This window comes from Marmota monax, unplaced genomic scaffold (genome assembly GCF_021218885.2).
Source record: "Marmota monax isolate L192 unplaced genomic scaffold, Marmota_monax_Labrador192_F-V1.1 WCK01_AAM20220418_F8-fsc00019, whole genome shotgun sequence".
NCBI classification, from domain to species: Eukaryota; Metazoa; Chordata; class Mammalia; order Rodentia; family Sciuridae; genus Marmota; species Marmota monax.
The window spans coordinates 1646128-1669682 of record NW_026695242.1 but is presented as its reverse complement, the minus strand read 5'-3'; the positions used below and the strand labels follow the sequence as shown (position 1 = coordinate 1669682).

The window sequence follows — 23555 nt, the reverse complement described above, 5'->3', positions numbered from 1 at the left end:
GCTGGGGTTTTCAGCTCTGGAAGCCTCAGGGTGGGGGAGGGGGTTCTGGTCACCTCCTGCCTGCTGACTCGGAACAATGCCTGGAAAGGGTTCCTGTCTCAGCTGACAGGCAGGCTTGAGGCCCAGCCAACACCCCCTGTGCAGGGCAGGCGCTGGGCTGAAGGGCACACCTGAGTGCTGGGGGAGGGGGGTTGGGTGCTCTACTTCCCCATGTTCCTACATGTCCACGGCCTTCACAGGTCACTCCTATGATCTCAAAAACCCATCCACGTGGGCTCTGTGTCCTATCACAGGTTGTGTATAAACAACCTTCTGTGACCTTCTAGTCTGGTGACTGACTAGGTCTTTTCAGAGTTTTCTTCTGCTCCATTTTGTTTTTCTAATCTGATATCAACATTTCACTCAAGATTAAGTGCTCAGACACAAGGATGTGAAAAGGAGCCCTCACCTTTGACACTTACTGAGCTCTGGTGTATTAATAATAATAATAAATTCCTTCTCATAATGTTCTTTACAAAAATTTCATCAAAGTAGGGGCTGAGAGTGTGGCTCCGTGGTAGAGCGCTGGCCTAGCATGCACAAGGCCCTGGCTTCCATCCCCAGCACAAAAATCAATAAATAATAAATACAAGAAAATACTCCTCTTCACATTGGCTCTCACCTTAATGGTCTGCACAGGTCTCAGTCCCCTTGTATGAAACTGCTGTTATTTGGCCCATTCGTAAAACAGTGTCACAGCATTCACCCTGGTCCTAAACAGGACAGTAATGAAGACCAGGGGGCAGTGGCAGGGCACGATCTGTTATAACCAGGCAGATCACTCCGAGCCACACTGACCCACACAATGCAAAGAGAATCTCCCATGCTGTCCTCACCCCAGCAGAGTAGGGGTGCTCAGGGGAGAAGCGTCAGTGCTAAGGTGTCAGTGGGGATAGAGGTGGCCCGGTAGGAAGATTGTGAAGAATCCATAGATATCACTCAGAGATGAGTTGAGTGACCTAGTCTCAGTGCCACTGAACACTCCAGTCCCCCAACCCCAGAGGAACCACCCCCAGGGGGCTTTAGAAGGGGGCCAGGCTCAGCCTATTAGCACATCTCAGCAGGGGCCTGGGGCAACCTTGTGAAGAGCAGTGTTGGTCAGAAGTGCCCAGAGGAGGGCTGGGCTGTGGCTCAGTTGGAGAGCACGTACTTTGCATGTGTGAGGCCCTGGGTTTGATTCTCAACACTGTATACAAATAAAGGAATAAAATAAAGGTCCATCCAGAACTAAAAAAAGAAGAAGAAGTGCCCAAAGGATGTTCCTCTGACCCATGAGGCCAACAGATCTATGGTTCTAAGAACTTGGACTTGGGGGCTGGGGTTGTGGCTCAGCAGTAGAACACTCACCTAGCACATGCGGGGCCCTGGGTTCGATCCTCAGCACCACATAAAACTAAATAAACAAAAGGATTGTATCCAACTACATTTAAAAAAAAAAAAAAAAAAGGAACTTGGACTTGGGATTTGCTTCATAATGAGCAAGTCTGCGACTTTCAGCACAAAACTGATCTGAGCTTAAAGGGTGACTTTGGATGTGACAGCACCTGGAGTGTCATCTGATTTCTCCCAGGATATCTAGGACTGTGGTTGGACCTCCCTTCCCATTGGACCCACCCTGCCGTATCCCACTAGAGCTGAACACTGAGCCTGAGCCCAGCAGTGACCTGCCAGCACTTAGGCCTCCAGTGAGAACTCTCTGCTGTCATTCAGAAGCCTGTCCAGCCAGCCCCAGGAGCACTGTGCAGCCCCGCCTCTTGCTGAGGCATAGCCTACCTGCCGCAGCGCCTCCATCTCCTCGCTGGCCGCCTTCTTCTCAGATGTGCTGCTCTTGAGCTTGGACTCAGCCAGCTCCACCTCGGTCTGCAGCTTATCCAGCTCAGAGATGACCTGGTCACGCTCGCTCATGATGAGCTTATACTCGCTGTACACTGCATCCCGCTCCTCCTTGTACTTCTCGGACTCCTTCGCGGTTTTGACCTGCGTGGTCCTCAGCTCCGTCAGCTCTGACTGGAGCAGCTCCATCTCCCACTGCAGGTCCTTGTTCTGGGCCGTGGCCTTGTTCAGCTCATGGTGAATGGCCTCGAACCTGGGGGAGGAAGGCGGCGGGATGTGGGAGGGGCGGCGCCTGCCTGGTCAGCTGTCTGGCTGCTCTTCTACCTCCCGCCAGCTCCACTGTGCTGAACAGTCAAGCATGAAGTTTGGGGTGAGGTCATTCTCTGCACCCCAAGGGAGAATGGTCACAGAGCACCAGTGCTGTGGGCCTGGAATTTTTACAAATGCCAGAAGTTGAACTGAGGACAACGCACCCCCTGCTCTACTAGAAATAACTGCATATTCCTTCTACGTCAAACCACTTTATTTTGAAAAAAAAACAAAAAAAACAATGTCAGAATCTCAACAGAGGACACAGAAAAGCCTTAATGATGATTTGCTGCAACCTCCTCATTTTACAGACAGGGATGGTATGGCCTGGCACTGTGAGCAAGGGACCAAGGTCACGAGGTTAGCTCGGTCTGCCTAGGCCAGGTTGCACCTTCCACACGGACAGGCAACCTGAGAGTCAGAGTTGCTGCTCTAGAGTAGCATGTCCCAAAATGTGTTCTTAGAGAACAGTAATCCTGCAAGGGGCTCCATCACAAACCACCTATGTGGGTTCCCTGATGGCCTCTACATCTTGGTCCTCTCTGGGACAAATCAAAGCTCTGGCAAGTCCTGCAGCAGGGAAATCCATCTGGGCTCAATCCAGCAATTCCCCAACCTATTTATACCCAGAGAACACCTTTCAAGAAATGCTCCCGAGAGCTCGAGTTCTACAGGAATGCACTTAAAGCAATACCGTCAGAGGGAGGGGATCACATCTCTGAAGATGATATTCCTTAATAAAAAATGAAAATTGTAGGAGACACGGTGCCTGAAAACTGACAGGAGGAGAGGGTTGTGGGGAGACCTAAGAGACAGAATGCTCAGAACACAATGGGTTGCTCAGATGGGAGAAAGAAGATACAACTCCCGAGACACATTAAGTGTCAAAAAAAGTTTCCCAGACAGAAATACCTGTTGATTGACAAGCACTACAGCCTGCGCCGCCTTCCCCCGGCTGCGGCTGGGAGTCTGGCAGAGAAGACGCATCTGGCTCTTAGGCCGCTCTCCTCCCTACCGCCCTCTGCCAGGGTCCTACCTCCTCAGGGACAGGGCGCACTGGTGCTGCAGCTGGATGGCCGTGTCCCTCTGCTGGGTCAGCATTTCCGTCTGCTTCAGCAGGCGCTGGTTCTCCTCGCCCAGCTGCTCCAGGCGGCTCAGGTCTGAGTTGTGGATGGCAACCTTCTCGCTGTACCGTTTCCGCAGGGCATCGTAGTCCTTCTTGACCCCCTCCAGCTTGTCCATGGCCGTGTCGTACAGCTTGTTGAGGATCTCTGATGACCCGTTGTGCTTCAGTACCTGGCCACAGGGAGTTATGCTCACAAGAGGCGGGGGGCGGGGTGGACAGGACAGACCTCCTCCCTGGTGACAAGGCGTGGGACGGGCCTCCGGGAGTCCCAGAGGTGTCTGGTCCTACGAGGTGTCTGGTCCTACGTGCCCTGCAGTCGCACTGGGCTGATTCATCCAGATTTGCTCATTCTCAAATATTTATTGTCATGCAGAGAAAAGTTAACGTGGCAGAGCCGGAGACGCTCCGCCTTGGACAGGCTCACAGCAAGGCTGACTCCTTGCTGGGTGCGTCCGGGAACCCACACCAGCAGCATCTCTCAACGCTGATATAAATCGTCCCCTACGTGATAAGAGTGGCCCGTGGTGCCCAGACTACACAAGCTGTGTGGCTTGTGCTACTTTCTCTGGGAGTCTAGAATCTTGGTACATGCTAGGCAGTGGGCATCCTGGTGACCAGCTCCCAGTGAAAAGCCCAGGCACTAGGTGTCCAGCAGATGGCCCCAGAAGCCCCATTGGACGTGGGCTGTCACGACTCTGTGCTGGAGGGGTCGGGTGTGTCCAGTGTGACTGCCCTGGGGAGGACTCTTGGAAACCTGCACCTGGCTGCCTCCGGACTTTGCCCCACGTAGCTCTTCCTCCCTTTGCTGATTTGGCTTTACGTCCCACGGTTGTGAATTTTTACCACCACGATTACACACTGGACCTTGTGAGTTCTCCCAGCACATTGCAGAATCCAGAGGTGGTGCTGGGGACTCCTGAAAACAACACCTAAAGTGTCTAGTATTGTTCTAAGTGCTGGTGACACCAGGCAGGGTGGAAAGAGACTGTGCTCCATGGACCTTTGATCCTAATAGGAGGATACAGGCACACAGATCAAATCAATTGACCTCAGAGCATGAGAAAGGACATCAAATAAAATAAAAATAAAATAGGATAACAGGCTGAAGAGACTGAGCAGCAGAGTGGAAGGCTAAGGTCTAGGGATGCCTCTCTAAAAGGGTGACATCTGTCTGGATACAAAATGAAGAGCGGCCAAGAGCACACCTGGCAGCTGGGAGAGTAGATACAAAGGCCCTGGGGCAGAACCAGCAAATGTGTGCTAAGAACAGCAAAAAGGAATAGGTAGTATAGCTGTAGCCACCCAGTTCACAGAGCCTTGGAAAAGAGCCCACAATGAGGATCATGGCCTGAAAGAAACAGGAAGCCATGGAGAATTTTGAAGCACCCTACTCTGAATTACAGAAGCTAAAGTTCACTCGGGATGCTATTCAAGAGCAGGGGGAGATGAGTTAAAAAGCTGTGAGGGGGGCCTGCCGACTTCTGCTGAAATCCTCAGGGGACCTGAGCCCTTGGTGAGTCACCAACTTGAGGGTTTCAGTTTCCTTATTTCTCAAATGACAGGAGAGAACCGGAAAGGCTTGCTTAGTGCCTGCAGCTCAGCAGCCTGGGATCACCTGGCTCACTGCGCGTGGGCTGAGTTATCACAAGATCTTTGCAGCCCAGAGAACCGGGACCAGAGAGCATGGAATATTCCTTCAGAGGCAGAGTCGGCCTCAAAAACACAAGTACCTCGAAACAGAAAAGCGCATGTTGTTTAAAAATCAGAATCACCCAGATAGGGAAGGAGCTCGCTCCCCTAAGACCTAGGATCAGACCCCAGGACCGCAGCCGGTCAGAGGCGAAGTCCGGTTCAGGCACCGGTTCATTCTTGTGCCTTGCTTGTCTTTATTTATTTTTTAAGTAGAACTCTTCCCTTCAAAGGAAGTCTTACGAGGTTGCCGAAATACAAAACTCATTTTAAAAAGTGGCTGATGAGGGGCTGGGGTTGTGGCTCTGCGGTAGAGCGCTTGCCTAGCACATGCGAGGCCCTGGGTTCAAGACTCAGCACTACAAAAAAGGAAATAAATAAAGTATTGTGTCCAAATACAACTAAAAAATAATTTTTTTTTTTTTTAAAAAGTGGCAAGTAGGTTCCTCAGCAGTTAAGACCTCCATTGTTCTATTAAAAAGTTTCCCTGTGGCAAAAGAGGAATACACCCCAAGACACGGATGGAAAACCAGGTGCTGAGCCCCACACTGTCCTCTAACATCTTCCTTTAGGGAAAAAAAAAAAAAAAATCTTCCACACGTAGAGAAGAGGATAGCTAATAATGTAACAAATGTTATATACCCAACTGTTTAATCTTAATATCATACTGCGCCCCAAACTGTTTACAGAGAAGTAGACCATTACAGAGGTTGCTAAAGCTCCCAGCACACCTCTCTGGCCTAGTTTCCCATTTATCCCATCCCCACCAGAAGGACTCGCTCCCTCCCCCAGCCTATTGCTGACCACCTTCGTGCACAATGCGACACTACCACCAAGGCAGGAGCCTCTCCGTGGTTTCATGCCACTGGAGGTGATTTTTTTGCATGATTTCTTTCTTTCTTTTTTTTGGTGCTGGGGATTGAACCCAGGGCCTTGCGCATGCGAGGCAAGCACTCTACCAACTGAGCTATATCCCCAGCCCCCCAGGTGCTTTTTATTCACTGCTGATTTTGAGATTCAGTCAAGTAGACGCAAGTAGCACTTCATTGTGTGAATATGTCACACTCCTCCTTCTGATCCAGAGATGGTCACACTGTCTCCACATATTTGCTAATATTAATAATACTGTCCTTAGGCTGGGCACAGTGGAGAACACTTGTAATCCCAGTAGCTCAGGAGACTGAGGCAGGAGGATTCTGAGTTCAAAGCCAACCTCAGCAAAAGTGAGGCACTAAGCAACTCAGTGAGACCGTGTCTCTGAATTAATACAAGATAGGGCTAGGGATGGGGCTCAGTGGTCAAGTGCCCCTGAGTTCAATGCCTAGTACCCCCAAAAAACAGGGTTGCACACACATCTCCTTTTCTCTAGGAGCAGAGTGGCTAAGTCTTGGGATATGGATTTTCCACACTTACTGGACAGCACCAAATTGCTCTGGCTATGCCAATTTACACCCCCACCAGCTGTGGGAGAAGCTCTGAGAGTGACTGACACCAGCACACCCTTGCCAAGGTACAGTACATTCAGATTTTTTTTCTTTTTATGTTATTGGTGGAAAAACACAACAACATAAAACTGACCCTCTTGCCCATGTGAAGCATTTCTAAGCGTGCAGTTCAGCAGTTTTATGTACATTCACTCTGTTGTGCAACCAATCTCCAGGACTTTTCCCATCTTGCAAAACTGAAACTCAGTACCCATTAAACAACTCCATGGTCCCCCTTCCCAGCCCCAGACAACCATCACTCCACTTTTTCTCTGTGAAGCTGACCACTTCAGACGCTTCCCATCTGTGGGATCAGACAGTATTTTGTCTTTTTGCGGCTGGCTTATTTCATGCAGCGTAATGTCTTCAAGGCTCACCCACGTTGGAACATGGGTTGGACCGCCTTCTTCTTCCTCAAAAATATTTCACTGTATATCCTGAAACACCACATTTTGTTTACCCATTCATTCCCCAATAGACACTTGGTTTGTCCTGCCACTCTTGGCTACTGTCAAATGGTGAGGTTTTTTAAAGTACTGCCAATCTCATAAACAAAAACATGCTCTCATTTTAAAACTCATAGCTTGGACTTGGAGCAACTTTCTTTATGTTTATGGATTATGCATCTTTCCTATGAATTATATGTTCCTATCCTTTGACTCCTGGCTTCGTTCCCTCCCTCTCTTGACCTTTCTCTCCCTCTCCTGTCTCTGGAGCTATTTTCAAATTCCAGGCACTAACCCTTTCCTATTTATCTGTAATACAAATGTCTCCAATATATGTCTTAAGTTGGCTGGCAGGGTCTTTTGTTGTGCCCCAGTTACACATTTTAATATGCCAAGATCTATTAGTTTTATGTGTTGGTCGTTTAACAAATTCTTCCTACCTTGAAGTCATAAAGGGATTCTCCAGTGTTATTTCTAAAAGGTAGTCAAGTTTTATTTTTCCCATTTAAATCTTTAAACTACTTGGAATATATTTCTGGGTGTGGTGTGAGATGAAGATTATCCTTTTCCATCAATCACCTGAGCAACGAGAACTGGGCCCAAAGCACCAGACAAAGTGCCTGGAATCTGTCCTGGTGCAGATAGTGTGATCTGGAGGACACCAAGGGCCTCACCCGACAGTGCCCTCTACCTAGAGTTGAGAAAACAGGGGCTACCTAAGTCACTCAGGGTGGAGGGAGAGCTCTCCAGACATCTGTCAATCACCAAGAACTCCCATTCACGTCTGAAAAGGTCGGCCTCCACACGGGGTTGCCCTTATTTGTGAACAATACCTCAAAAATGCCGGCTAAAAACCAACTTCAGATGCTTTACACTCTACACAGCCCCTAAGCCAGGTAAGGACCCTCACTGGCTGGGAGGGGGTCTGGTTTACTGCAGAACAAAGAACCTGCTGCCATTGTCGGAGTGTCCCACCAGGTGGCAGTCTTGGGTGGACAGCCCGATGCCTTCCTACAGTTGTACCAAGCTTTAGTAAGAAACTAATTTTTAAGGTGGCCTTGACAGGAGGCAGAGCAGAGGCCTCCTTCTGAGCTCAGCAGGAGCCAACTTTCCCAGGACAGAGTAGGCCATGGAGTCTATAACCAGGGCAGGAAAATGGTTCCCCAAATGCCCTCCCCTTGAGGAGCTCATGACAATCCAGAGACAATTCAGGGCAGCCAGGATGTGCCACAAATTCCTAGTGAGACAGGCAGGTCAGGGAAATCCCAGAGCAGAACCAGGAATCCTTTCTGATAGTTAACCTAGCAATGTGGAGGGATCCTAGGGTCAGAAGAGACCTCCAGGGAGCCATCAGGCCCTGGCCTGTTTCCACCACCATCACCTCCAACCTCAATGGGCCACACAGGTGTAAACTCTGCATGAGGACATCCTGCATACTCAGAGGGGAATTCCACCTCTCTGAGCCCCTCTACCTCCGACTCTCACTGCCGCCCAGGAGTCAGAGACTCATCCCTCCCACAGCACAGCAGCCAGACATTCAAGGAGGCTCACAGACACTGCCTCCCCCCAAACGTTCCTCAACTTCTCTTACAAGCAGAGCTCAGAATCATGCCTGGGCTGTCCTACACGGCCTCGGAAGAAACATGGGAGATTGTGGCCACAGTTGACTCAGAAGAAGTGAAAAACAGTCCAATTAGTCTACAGTTTTTCCTTTTCGTCTTTTTTCTTTATGTTCTCAGTAAACAGTTCCACACACAGGCATGCACATGCACAGATGCACACACAGCTCCGGTCAAATGTCTAGCTCCCCAGCTAGAGATGATGGAAGAGAACACCTGGGATACTTGAAAAGGAAAGTCAACTTTCGTGAATTAATTAGGAAAGAGAAAAGAACATTTTATTTTTTAGCCTATTTATTTTTTATTTTTGGTACAAGGATTGAACCTGGGGGGGTGCTTACCATTGAGCTACATCTCCAGCCCTTTTTTTATTTTTTGAGACAGGGTCTCACTGAATTGCCTAGGGCCTTGCTAAGTTGCTGAGGCTGGCTTTGAATTTGTGATCCTCCTGCCTCAGCCTCCTGAGCTGATGGGATTACAGGCATGCACAACCCTGTCTGGCTTTAGCTTATTTGTTTGTCTATTTATTTATTTTGGTGCCAAACTTTTAGGTGCTTTACCATGGAGCTACATCTCCAGACCTTTTATTTTTATTTATTTGCAGTACTGAGGATTGAACTTGGGGACTTTCTACCACTGAGTTACTACTCCCCCAGCCCTTTTTGTTTTTATTCTATTTTTATTTTGTTGTTTGTGTTGTTTCGTGTTTTCCTGAAAGTTGCCTTTAAAATTTTTTGTTTTAACCTCATAATGTATCATGGATTTTCTTAATTTTTCTGAAGGTCTCATCAAGTGGCTGAAGCTGACCTTAAACTTGCAATCTTCTTGCCTTAGCCTTCCAAGTCTCTGGGATTACAGATGTGGGCCACCACACCCGGCAAAAAAAAAAAAAAAAATACATTTTAAAGGTAGAGAAAGGAGGAAGAGAGAGCAAACTCTTGAGACCTTTTAAGTTTCCCAAATAAATCAGCAGGACCTATGAAAAGGAAAATGTGCATTGCCTTGAACCCAGTAATTTTAGAATTACTAAGAATCATATTGAAAACATAAATACTAAAGAGCATAAAGATAGACGTATGTGTGACCTGTAATCCAGCTGAGTGGGAGATCAAGATAGGAGGATTGCGAGTTGAAGCCAGCCTAGGCAACTTAACAAGACCTTGTCTCAAAAAATAAAAAGGGCTGAAGGTGTAGCTCAGTGGTAAAGCAGTTGTCTAACATGTGAGAGACCTCGATTTGATCCCCAATTAAAAAAACAAACAAACAAAAAAAAAAAAAACAAGTATATGTGACCTCTTAAAAACTGTTTGTAATAAGGAAAAAGTCTTGACAATCAAAATGCTCCATACACAACGCAGAACAGGGGTCAGACATTACTGACAACGAAACAGAAATGCCCTGTTGGATGTTCAATGTCACAAAAAATTTAAGAAAATCCATGATACATTATAAGGTTAAAACAAAAAAAAATTTAAAGGCAATTTTCAGGAAATAAAACTTTATATATGTGTTAAAACACGAAAAAACAACAAACAACAAAAACAAACAAAAAACTAGTGTCCACAAGGATATTTCCAAAGGGGTTCACGTAGAGGTTGGTCATTTCTAGAGTAAGACTGAGGTGCGGGAAGTACCTTTATTATTGTTTGAAGGTTTTTTTTTTTCTTTTTCTTTTCTAACCAAAGAATATGCATCATTTTAGTAAAGAAAGAATGATACAAATCCTCCTCCCCTTTGCTTCGCCAGCCAGGGCCTGTCACCCTCCACCCAGGATCTCCTGGGCATGCCTGAGGAAGCCTGGAAGAATCCAAGATGGCGCATTCTAACAGATGAACAGGCCCCTCCCCTCGCACATACACACACAGAACAAAGCACCTATCTGCTGCTCTCAAGTGGGAGAGGGGCCCAGGCCCAGGCCCTGGCCCAGGGCTGCCTCATTTCCTCTGAGATAAATCATGCAGAGGACTAGGAGGCCCCACAAATCCCTCAAGCAAACATGCAAGTCAAATAGCACCATTTACCCTGCAAGGGCCTCTTCAAGTTTACAAGGCGTAGGAGGAACCAGGCAACAAAACCAGCCTTGTCCAGGGAGGCCAACCTTTGCCCTCAGGCCCAGTGGGGAGCAAGCTGAGGCCATCTCTGTCCCCTGCTTCCTCTGCCACTGGCCTACCCTCCACCTGGTAACTCCAAAGCTAGGCACCTACTCCAGAGCCTGACAGCTCAAAACCCCATCCCTCCCTCCCAAGCCTCCCCTCCTAGTGGGGCCTGCAGGTGGCACTTGCTGAAGATCATCAATCTGGCTGACATGGAGGAACTCAACAACCAGGACTCATCCAGAGACCTACCCACAAAGGATTGCAGGAAATGGAATGCGGGGTGGGGAGAAAAACCCTCCCACAACAGTTGTTGGGTGAATATGAAAGGGGAAGAGAGGAGAGGGATGGGGAAGGGATGACTGCACTCTGAATGTATGTAAAAAGCGTGTTGAAGCCGGGTGCGGTGGCGCACACCTATAATCCCAGCAACTCGGGAGGTTGATCCCAAGGAGGAGGATCCCGAGTTCAAAGTCAGCCTCCATGAGACCGTCTCTGATAAAATATAAAATAGGGCTGGGGATGTGGCTTAGTGTTTAAGCACACCTGGGTTTAATCCCTGGTTAAAAAAAAAAAGCATATTGGTGCTTAGGAAGCAAGAGAATGGGAAATAAAAATTAAAGAAAACATTCTTTTTAAAGAGAAGGTGGCAACTACTCTCAGCCTTCTTTGTCTTTTACATTATCACACATTCTCTCTTTTTTAGGGGTACAACTCAGCAGCCATCCTATGTGCCCAGGGATATGAATCTTCAAGGTTTCCACTAATTCCAGAGCATTTCCACCATCCCCAAAGAAACCCGTCCCATTGGCATTCACTCCCCATCCTCCTCCCCCATCCCGTCCCAAGACAATCACAAATCTCCCACCTCTCAGGACTTCCCTGTGCTGGACGTCCCCTATGCCTGAAATCACAACACGTGGTACTTTGGGACTGTTTCCTTTTATTGCTACTGTCGTTTGGATCTGAAATGTCCCCCAAAGGCCCATTTGTTATTAAAAGGGTTGGTCTCCAGGCTGTGGTGCCACTGAGAGGTGGTGGAACCATTGGAAAGTGGGGCCTGAGAGGAGGATGTAAGGTCACGGGGACATGACCTCAAGGGGACATTAGGAACCCAGCCCCTCCTCCCTCTCTGCTTCCTGGCTGCCGTGGCATGAGCCATGTCTTTTACCATGTGCTCCCACCACAATGTACTGCTTTGCCACAAGTCCAAAAGCAATAGGGCCAAGCAACTGTGGACCAAAACCTCCTGAGCAAAAATAAACCTTGCCTCCAAATGAGCTGATTATCTCAGATATTGGTTTCAGTAACAGAATAACATTAATAACATTTGGCATGTTTTCAAGGTTCACCCACATTATCACATATATTATTTTTATGCTAAATAATATTCCATTGAGGAGATATACCACATTTTACTTATTCATTCATAAGTGGGTGGCCATTTGGGTTGTTTTCACTTTGGGGCTGCTTTACAAACATCCTGGTTTCTGTGTGGACTATATGTTCAGTTCTCTTGGGCATACACTTAGGAATGGATCATGTGGTAACTTGTTTTTTTTTGAGGAATTGCTACACCATTTTCACAGTGACTATACCATTTGACATTCCGGCCAGTAATGTACAAAGGTTCCAGCTTCTCCACATTCTCAATGAGGCAGATTTTAATCCAGACTAGGCAAGTCCAGAATAATAACAATAACGAGGGCAACCTGTTGAGTGTTGAATGCACAGGCACGCGGTGCCAGTTAGGATATGTGGTATCATTCTGTCTCCAGACATCACACGAGACCAGTTCTGCTGCACTGAGAAAGCCCCACTCTCACATATCCTAGCATGGCCGCGGAACTTCCCCTGGATTAAGAGCCACAAACACATTTGCAATTATGAATCTCTCAAGAGTGAATCCAAACTAAGCCCCAAGGCAAAGGTTAACTGAGCCAAGTTTATACTGGAAGAGAGGGTAAAGAAAACCAGCAGGCAGTAGGTGAGGGAACAGAGCAGGGTACAGGTGAAGACAAGGAAGGGCCACCCACCTCTCTGGTGGGCAGTCACCACCCATGCAGGGAAGACCCTGAGTCTTCAGCTGGCTGTTCGGTCCCTTGGGCACCTTGATTCACCACCGTAACTAACTCCCTCTTCATTTGCCTCAGAACACTCAAAAGAATTTCTTTGAAGGTGAATGTTTTTTGCCTCTAAAAAAACCCCTGAAAGTCTTGGGAAGCTCTGTGGACATCCAGGAGGGAGGTCTCCTGAGGAGGGTGGGGATTCAGGTGGTACAGACTAGAACTGGAGCAGGCTCTCTCCTTCGTGTCTATCTCATTTCATTCTTACAGCAATGCTCCAAAAGCACCCTTCACACACCTCCTGAACCCTAAACGGACAGGGAAGACGGTGAAATCCTGCAGTCCCCTCTCTGAGGCCGCACCACAGGTGGAGGCAGTGGAGTCTCCCAGGATCTGCATGGCTCTTGGCCCCAGAGTGGACTCCTGCTGCCCTAGCCTACATTTATTTCCCCTTCAGGAATTTTTTTTCCATGACCAAGACTCCCACAGGCAGGCTTACAGGTAGATATCCCTGCCCAGGTTCTAGGCTGGACCAACATAACCAATTCCCTCAATCCAGAACTCATGAAAAAGATTACTAACAGCTCCAAGTACATCTCTCTCGTGTCCCTAACTGATTCTGCTCTGAGTACACCACCAACGACCTCAGTAAATACCAGAGAAAGAAAATAAATGATGGAAGCAAATTTTTCAATAGAATAGAATTCATAATGGAAAATCCTGAAATAGCCCAAGGGTCAGCCAATAGGTGAATGGTTAAATCAATTACAGTGCTTTTATGTAACTCAGTGCTTTGCAAAACAATGAAGTAGAATCTTTACTAAGACAAAATGACAAACATGATGTATTAAGCAAAAAAAAAAAATGTTAGCAACAAAATGTACTATATGATTCATTTTGTGAAATTAATAAGATACAAAAGGGCTCTAAGGTACAGATAAAAATCTCAACTTCACCCTGGCAGTACACTCACCATAGTGATTTCTGCAAAATGAGACTAATGAAGCCTACTTATTTTTTAAATTTCTGTACTGTTTTGTTTTTTGTTGCAAAATACATATTAATCTTGCAAAAATTGAAAAAATAAAAATGAAAAGAAAACCATGTCCTTTTTTCTTTCTGAATGATTTAACCTTAAAGCCAATAGTGAGACAGGAAGCAAGGAGGGTGGGGGAAGGATGCCTGCTATCAGGGGCTGGGGTGGGGGGTTCTTGTTGAGTCATGTACTGGTGGGAGGAAAGTGTGGGGTATGAGGACCTATGAAGGGCAAGAAGAAATTGGTATGGGGAAGACTGCAGAGGGGATGGGTGGTGGGTTCATAAAGGGGGACTGATCATGTAAGTAAATAGATGAAGAATAATAGGAACCATGGGCTAGGGTTGTGGCTCAGTGCCAGAGTGCTTGCCTCGCACTTGTGAGGCGCTGGGTTCAATCCTCAGCACCATATAAAAATAAATAAACAAAATAAAGATATTGTGTCCATCTATAACAAACAAACAAAAAAGTTACAAAAGAATAATAGGAACCAGCCAGGCATGGTGGCACATGCCTGTAATCCCAGGGGCTCGGGAGGCTAAGACAGGAGGATCACAAGGTTCAAGGCCAGCCTCAGCAACTCAGCAAGGCTCTAAGCAATTTAGCAATACCCTGTCTCAAAATAAAAAATAAAAAGGGCTGGGGATGTGGCTCAGTGGTTAAGTGCCCTTGGGTTCAATCTCCAGCACGCATGCACAAGCACACAAGCATGCGCGCACACACACAAAGAATAATAGGAATCAGGTTTCCCAGTGTTGTTTTAACGGGGAGTTACAAAACTGAAAGGAAGACAACTAGAAAGAACATGGATGACAAAAGTGGAAGTGTCGGTATGAACTCATGTTTTTGTTGTTGTTTGTGGTACTGGGATTGAACGAGGAGTGTTCTGCAGCTCAGCTACAACCTCGGCCCTTTTTGGAGACAGGGTCTCACTAACTTGCACAGGCAATTTGTGAGCCTCCTGCCTCAACCTCTTGAGTTGCTGGGATTTCAGGGAAGCAACCACTGTGTCTGACTCCTAGTTCTCAAAAATACATATCTAGATACAGAAATATAGATGTGAACTGTGTGGGAACTTGGTTCTTCCCTACCTCTGTCCTCTGTAAGGGTCTGCAGCAGTGATACTCCAATAGCTACAAGCATCCCCAGCTCTCACATCTTGCTTCCTAATACTATTCTCCATTAAAAGGAATAAGAACTCCCTGGAGAAATAAATGACTGGTACCAGGGTCCAGGGCAAGGAAACTATAAAATGAGCCTGGAATACCTCTTTTGCACAGAGCAAGAAAGTACTAAAAGAACGAGGGGGCATATTGAAAGAATGGAAAAGCAAGCTTTTCTTTTTATTTGTTTATTTAATTTAAATTTTAAGTGTGTGTGTGTGTGTGTGCATGAGTAGCATGCTGGGGATCAAACCTAGGATCTCGCACATGCTAAGCAAGCACCCTACCCCTGAACTACATCCCCAGCCTGAGAAGCAGCTTTTAGAAGCTATCCCTAGCCACAATGGATTATAATCCACTAAGTGAAATATACTGAGGTCCATGTCGAAGGAAACAGAGACGCTAGAAAGAAGGGAGGAAGGGAAGGAAGAACAAAAGAAAGCCCTCTGCTGTGGAGAAGCCTGGAAGAGATGCCAACTTAATCAAAGAGAACGCCATCAGTGGCAGGTCTAAACAAACTAAGTCCCCATCAAGAGAATGCAATGAGAAGCCCACATCATCGTCTCTTGGGTATTCCCATTAAAAAGGCAGAGACTGAATCAAATCGAGAGGATCAGACAGATCCAAGTGGAGGGGCATCCTACAAAATAACCAGCCTATAACCTTTAATAGCATCAAGGTCATGAAGGTCTAGAAAGGTCTGAGAAACTGTTCCGAATGGAAGGAGAGCAAAGAGATGTGACAGCTATGGGCAATGCTTTATTCTAACTGGATCCTTTTCCTTTAAAAGACACTCTTGAGACTGGCAAAGCTCCATGGGGTCTGACAAACTGGATGGCAATCGTGCGTCAACATTAATGTTTGCATTTCTGTGGTATTGGAGAATATCCTTGTTTTAAGAAATACAGGAGTGCATCTGGGTGTGATGAGGCAGAAAGTTGGCAAATTACTCTTGAATGATAAGGCAGTGGGGGGAACCCCGTATTAGACTTCCAAATTGTCTACAACTTTATAGCAGTTTTGCATTTAAAAATTCTTAATTGTAAATGAAAAGAAAGCAATAAAGGTAACATTATGCTAAATGAACAGAAAAATTTTGGTTGTTACACAAGCTTACCCAAGACTCCCAGAAATGCTCTCTGCTGGGGAGTCATTCTCTCCTTGGTTAGATTACCACAGTGCTTAGAGGAACCATCTCTCCTTGGAAATTTCTCCCAATACCAAGTCCCCCACCATCCTCAGACAGAGCCAGTAAGCAGTGGAGCTATTCTAGATTGCAAGCCACAGGAGGGAAGCGAAACTCGGCCTATGTCACTCACAGAAGCCAGTGCTCTGACTCGGCCACTGCTCATACCTCTGTCCATGTGAACCACAAGCTGGCCAAGGCCAAAGAAAAGACCATCTAGGAATGCAGGGAGCATCAAGAGCAAGAGACCACACTCCCACCCAAAAGCCAAAGTGAGGACTGCTCCACTGCTCACTTGCACAGGGCTCTAACATTTCCAAACTTCTTTGCATCTATAATCTGACAAAATCCGCACTAGGAAATAAGCTACAGATTCCCATGCCTCTGCTACCTGCCCCCTTGTGTGGCATTCCAAACTGCCCACCCTCCTTGGTAGCCCCTGCAACATTCACAACGCTATGCAATATGTGTGGTTAACACTGGTCTCCCTCCTGGGCTGCAGCTTCCGGGAGAACGGGGGCCAAGTGTTCACCAACATCCCGGAGTCTCCCACACGGCAGACTTCCCAGGAGTATTTGCTGAATGATCATACGAATGAAAAACTGGATGAATGGGTGAGTGGGTAGGTGGGAGGACAGGGGGATGGCTGACTTAGTCCGCCCCCAGCCGCCCAGCCCTACCTGCTGCTGCTGCGCCCGGAGGTCTCCGATCTCCTTCTGGTCCTCCTCATGGAGCCGCTTCATGTCTTCCCAGGACTGCTGCAGTAGGTTCCGCTCCCGCAGCAGCTGCCCGTTCTCCCGCCTCAGCATGTCCACATCATCCTTCAGCTGAGTCTGGTCACTCAGGAGCCGGCTGTGGAGTGTGCTGAACCCCCACCCACACACAGTGAGTCCCAACCAGACTCTAGCACCCCATCTCCAGGCATTGCCAGTCCCTCCAGCACCCAAGTCCCCAGTAAAGATCTCAGACAGGAGCCCCCGGCAGCAGGGCCAGCAGCACTCAAGACACAGGCCAGAAAGTTGGCAAATTACTCTTGAATGATAAGACGGTGGGAGGAACCCTGGGCCAAAGCCTGTGAACATCCAAATTCCAAAAAGACTCAAACCACTTTTTTAAAACCTGGCATGAAAACGGGCTCATGTATCACAGGGAAAGGACACAAGTCCCCACCTGGCACAGACCTGGTTCCTACAGGTACTGGGACCTCAGAAAACATCAGAAGGCAAATCCCTACAAGGGGGCCAGAAGACCCAAGGAGAGATGCCTGTCCCACAGGTACAAGGTGCAGGAAGGCCCCTGGACAGAGTCCCAGAGATCTGCCCGACCCCCCGCCTCACGTTCACATGGCTCTGCAGCTGGCAGCAGATGACGGAAAGGGTTGACATTCTCCCTCTACCCTTAGGAAAATGGAAACCCAAAGGCACAATTCCTCTTGCAGAGGCAGGAATACAACCAGAGCCCCTGGCACAGGTCCAGAGATAAAGAAGGGCAGAAAGCAGCTGTTCTGCGGGTGCCAGGCCCTGCCGCGCGGGCACACTTACTGGTAGAAGTCGGTCTCCTTGGCCACCTCCTCGCACCTCTTCAAGGCATTGGTGTGCTGGTTCTGGAGACTCTGCAGGTCCGACATGGCCCGCACACACTGGATCTTCAGCCTCTCGTAGTCAGGATTCAGTCTGTGGTAGGGCCTGGCCCCAAAGTAAACAGCCCGTGAACACAGGCCCCAAGAGTCACATTGACCTGGGGTCAGCACCCCCCACCTCCCTAGTGCTTGTTAAACTCAGCTAACCCAGCTCCCCAGACCAGCAGAAGCAGGATCCCTCAGATGAGAGTAGCCTTGACTGCCTGAACCTCTCTCTCTTGGAGAGCCAAGAAGTGGCTGCCTTGCTTTCTGGGAGGTTCTGGGAGTCTGGGTCTACCAGCAACCTGTGATGAAGTTTCTCCTGTCTTCAGAACAGTGATTCTCAATCTTGGGTACAGATCAAAACAACAATGACAAAACCTGTTACGTCAGCATCTCTGGAGGTGGGACCCAGACGTCGGAATTTTTTCTTCCCCCAATGCTAGGAGTTGAACCCAGAGCCTCACACATGCCAGGCAAGTGCTATACCATGGAGACATACACCCTGGCCCAAATTTCTTTTTAAATTCCCCCTGGGGGTTCCAACGTGCAATCAAGGTTGAGAACATTGACCAAGAACACTGGTTCTCAAAATGGGCCTCCCAGATTTACAGCTCTGGTATCACCCGGGAACTTGTCAGAAATGCAAATTCTCAGACCCAGTCGCAGACCTCCAGAATCACATGCTCCAGAGAGAGGGAAGGTTAACTAGCATAGTGTGCTTTAACCAGCCCTCCAGGGAAATTCTGTGCATGCTTAAGTTTTGAGAATCCCTTCCCTAGAGAGAAATCAGCAACCGTTTTTCAAAAAGGGCCAGATATCGAATTCTTTGTGCTTTGTGGGCTACAGAGTACCCTTCTAGCACAAAAGCAGTTGTGGACAATATGTAAATAAATGAGCATGGCTGTGTTTATTTGTGAAACAAGGGACTGCATTTGGCCTTGGGGCCACAGTGTACCCACTCGGGTTAGGATGTCCACGTTTTCTCTCATCTTGTCTTTGTGCCATCTGACTAAGGAGCATATCCTCCTAAAAACCACTTCAAGAATCAGGCTTTGCGGATCTGGGGTTGTGGCTCCGCAGTAGAGCACTCGCCTAGCATGTGTAAGGCCCTGGGTTCGATCCTCAAAACCACGTAAAAATAAATAAAGTTATTGTGTCCAACTACAACTAAAAATAAACATTAAAAAAAAAACAAAAACCAGGCTTTGCAGCCCTAACATATACCAGAAGCACAGACCCTTTCGTAATAGGAAGAAGTTAAATCAAACTGTTTACACCAATTCTCTGCCCTAAGACGCCCACCAGCATGGGAGCTAAAGGATAAATGGCTCTCCGTCCCTCCTCCATCAGGAAGTCCTCCTGGATCATGCAGGTACATAGACTCTCTGTGTCCCACTCAGCGGCTCTAGTATGTACCTCTGAATCCCAACCCAAAAAGCTAAGATCTCCTTCAAAATAATAAAGACCCCAAGTGGACTGAACCCTTCCTAAGACACAGGTGGCAGAGAACAGTTAATGTATTCACAAACCAAAGAATATTCCATTCAGCAACAAGGCAGGCTGGGGTCTTCTAGGAGACAGAGCAGGTACGTGTACACACACACACACACAGCCCACCTCTCAGATAAGCACTCCACTCCAAATGCCTGATGGGGACATACCACACACCGCCTTCTCCATCTCTAAGCTGTGTGACTCAGGCCACAGCCTGTTTTTTATCTGGAGGAAGCAGGACAAGCCTGTCTGCCCCCTCCCCTGCCATAGCCTCCAGGTTCTGCCTCTGGGGAGCACTTAGGGATGTGGGGTTTGGACACCCTGGCCTTGCAGCCTGGACCCTGAGAGCTAAGGGTAAGTGCGAGAGGGGACAGCACTGACGTCAGCACCCTAACCCCTGCCCGTGAGGCTGGGCAGGCGCAATTAATACCTCTTATCAAAGGTCGTCCCGTGGGTCGCAAAGGCCAGGCGTTTGCGCAGCTCATTCCTCTCGCGGGTCATCAGCCGCAGCTGAATGGACAGGTTCTCCACCTTCTCATTCGCCTGCCGGTCGGTGAGGAGGGGCGGCGGGGACGGCGCCTTCCCAGTGGTGCCTGTGGGCAGTTACACGAGTGAACTTGCACTTGGACAGTACTCAGGAGGTGCTGGCACTCTTCTGAGGTCATGGCTACTCACAGCCCCACGGGCTGGCTCCTGAGCGTCCCCCTTCACAGGAGAGAACACCAAGCACAGACAGCTGAGGCCAAGCTGCCTGGCCTTGGCTGGGGACACCCACCCTCTCCCCAGCCAGCTTTGACACCTCCAGGAGGAACCTCTGTGGCTCTGCCTGATCTAGAAATGCTAGCTATCCCCCAGCCCTGGGCAAGGCACAAAGGGCAGGACACACATCTCTGAGCCCTGAACAAAGACCTGAGGAGGAAGACACACTTGGAACCCAGCAAAGCTCCCAAGGAGCCGGGCAGCTGCCCCAAGGCCACGTCCCTGTCCTCCCCACTGCAGCAGAACACTTGGCTCAGCTTCCCAGCAGTCCCCCACCTCTGCTGGACCTGCCCTCACCAGTCTTGGAGCGCCGGCTTGGAGGGGGCTGCTGGCTCATGGCCGAGCTAGACGTGATGCTGCCCAGCCCGCACCATGCCCTCACTGCCTGTCCCCAGACCCTCATGCCTACTAAGGACAGACATCATCACCACCTCTGACAAAGTCAAATCCATCTCTAGAAAAAAAAACAACTCCTCAGATGTCCTGGAAAAGATGGATCCATGGCGCTTTATGGTCAGCACGGTGGGTACCTCCACCTGGTGCCTCGTCTAACCCTCGGAGACCTCGGGGAGGTCAGATGAGCTCACGGCAGCCCTCTCATGGGATCAGGGAGGCCAACTCACCCCAGCACGTGCAGAGGGAAGGAGGCACAGCTTCGCCCCTCCATACTGTCCTACTCACCCCCTCCTGCCGATCCTTGGAGGATGACAACTTGTGCAAACCAAGCGTCCCCCCCGGACAAGAGCCAGGGCTTGCTCCTTCAAGGAGTGCCAGGGAATCCAACAGCACAGGCGCCTCAAGCCCTGCGCCTGGCGCCAGCCGGGGTTTCAGGTGGTAGTGTCGGCCATCTGGTCTAGGACCCCCGAGTGCTCTTTACTTCAAAGCCACCACCACAACAGCCAGGATTCCCGTGCTGTAGGCCAGCCTCAGGGTCAGAGCGTTCTCAGGAAGTGGGCTGGGGGCCAGAGTTTCCCAGGAGTAGCTCTGCTCCTCGAAGCGGCTCTACTCACAGCTTCTGAAGCCTTCCCTCCCCTTTCTCCCGCGAGACTGGTCTCCTGCCCCCAGCAGCTCTGGAGGTGGGGCTGGCAAGGGCTCTGAATCTCCTGCTTCAGAGTCCCTGACTCCGACAGGTGAGGCTTCCTCTGGACACACCTGATGTCCCTTCTGGGCATGCCTACCACTTACCTGCTCGTCAATCTCAAGGGGAAATTACCCACGGAGGATCTACCAGCCCAAGACTGTGGGCTGAAAATACCAGAGGAGCACCCAGAAAAGCCGGTTCCAGAGCTCACAGTCATGCCCACCCACACAGCAGCAGCCAAAGAGGACATCTCAGGCATTAATTCAACCACTGCAACCACCCCACAGATGGAGCCATAGCAAGCTCCCCACCTTACAGGTGAAGAAATGAGGCCCAGCTAGGTTAGATAGTTGACAAATGCTCCCAATTAGCCAGGACAAGAGGAGAGACTGGGACTCCACATGCTACACCCCGCACCTCCCTACCTCCCTAACCACGTGCACCAACATCTTGAAGGATGGTCAGCCTGCGGTGCGAGACTGTGGGGAGCTCTGGGTTCTGGTCCCCACAGAGTCCTCCCTGAGCCCTAGACAGATGGTTATGGGTTAAATTATGGTCCCCAAAAGCTTTTTTTATATATTGTTAGTTGTTGATGGACCTTTTTTTTTTTTTAATATGTGGTACTGAAAATCAAACCCAGTGCCTCAACATGGTAAGCAAGCGCTCTACCACTGAGCCACAACCCCCGAGCCCACCAAAAGATATGTAAGCACTAATCCAGCAAATGTGAAGGGGAACGTTATTTGGAAATAGGGTCTTTTACAGATAAACAAGTTAAAATGAGGTCACATTGGAGCTAGGTGAGCCCCTAAACCAATAGGGCAAGTGTCCTTATTAGAAGGGAATATGTGCAGACAGACACGCACGCACACGTGCAAACACACACACACACATATACACACACACACACAGATGAGGACAATGCATCCAAAGTCAACACGCTGAGGACCAAGGGCAAACCACCAGGAGCTGGGGAAGGGCCTGGAACAGATGCTTCCCAGCACCTTCAGAGAGATGACCTGCCAACACTTTGATCCTAGACTTCTGTTCCCTAGAACTGTGAGACAGCGGCGTTCCTGTTGTTGAAACACCTGGTCTGGGGTGCTTTCTTATGTCAGCCCTGGCGAACTCTTGCAGACCAGACTGATGCTGGTACCTGTCGGCCCCTCTCAGCACACTCACCTCCTGTACCCCAATAGTCACTGCCCCCCCCCCAAGATCCAGGAGCCAAGGGACCACATCTGCCCTCGATCACACGTCCACCCCAGGCCCAGGAGAGAAGTTCAGGATGTGCATTGACAATGGGACATCATCCCTGGCCAGTTCTGGAATCTCAGGCATGAGACTCCCCCCGGGGTTAGTTTTCCCATCTCCCTAGAGTGGGAAAGTAAAACACCTGCACCAAATGACCTCTGTGAGCCCTTCCAGCCCAAAACCTCAGGACTCAGCACTACAAATGTACCCATCCATCACAGAGGGGACACCAGAGACCATCCCAGGGCTCAGCACAGGGAACGGGCCTGAGGTGCTGCAAGGCTGTGGGTGCCTTACAACCTTCCTGCTGGTACGTCCCTAGAGAACTGAAGGAGGGCCGGCCTCACTTTGCAGACTTCAGGAACCCAGGCTCAGGGAAATATCCAGTTAAGCATGGATTGGCTGTTCCTGTCCTCGGGGCACTCTGCCCTTCTTACAGAGGGAAGCCCCCAAAAGGGTCAGTCTCACAGAGAGTGGTCACGAAAGTACTATGAGGCCTTTGAAGTGTGTGACAGGTGCGGACAGGCTCATGAAGAAAGCAGATGCCCCATCAAAATGTAAAGGCAAAACATCCCCATGCCCACCCCTCCTAGAACCAGGGCTGGATTTTTGCTGCCAAGAGAGAATGTGAACAGCATCAACACAGATGATCCCACGAATGGTCTGCCAGCTTCCCCTGCCAGGAACCCTTCAGGGCTGTCCCGTTCACACGCAGAGCCCTGACCCACCTGCCATCCTGCAGGAAGGAGGGCATGGGCAGAGGTACTCACCCACACTGCTGAGGGAGCTGCTGCTCTCTGAGTCCGAGGGCATGATGGACAGGACACTGTAGGTGGAGCCTAGGGACAGAAGGGAGACCATTTGTTACGACTCCAAGGGGCCATTTGTCCATTCCCCAAGCACTGGCAGAGAAGCCCACCATCAGTCAACGTGAGGCCAGGAGCCAGCGCCAATCCAGGGCCTGTGGACCTGCAGTTGAGGGCAGAGGTACGGCTGGCAGGAGCTGGACTGGGGGGCTTCCAGCCAGCCTTCTGCCTCACCTTACCCCCCATGTGTCTGCTCCAGAAACTGATGGGCAGGGGAAACTGGAGTCCTCTTGTTGGGACACCTGGGGGAAAACTTAGTCAGGGGAGCACACTAGCCACAGTGGGTTGTGGGCTTTCCTCCAGAGCTTTGTCAACATGGCTGGCTTCCGTGCAGAGGGCAGCAGCATGCACTCAGCACCAGCCAACTCTACTCTTTCCCTGACTGTCCTGCT

At 49.2% G+C, this 23555-nt stretch overlaps 1 protein-coding gene across 3 annotated transcripts in view; it reads right to left on the bottom strand.

Annotated features, from left to right (window-relative positions):
• Positions 1-23555, bottom strand: part of Dlg5 (discs large MAGUK scaffold protein 5) — a 104171-nt gene that overhangs the window by 37392 nt on the left and 43224 nt on the right. For all 3 annotated transcript variants that reach the window (XM_046419772.2, XM_046419771.2, XM_046419773.2), the window contains exons 2-7: positions 23068-23136; positions 19634-19796; positions 17630-17773; positions 16769-16952; positions 3218-3477; positions 1813-2125 (exon numbers count right to left, since the gene is read on the bottom strand). In XM_046419772.2, coding sequence (XP_046275728.1) covers positions 1813-2125; positions 3218-3477; positions 16769-16952; positions 17630-17773; positions 19634-19796; positions 23068-23136 — 1133 coding nt within the window. The remainder of the gene's footprint in view (positions 1-1812; positions 2126-3217; positions 3478-16768; positions 16953-17629; positions 17774-19633; positions 19797-23067; positions 23137-23555) is intronic.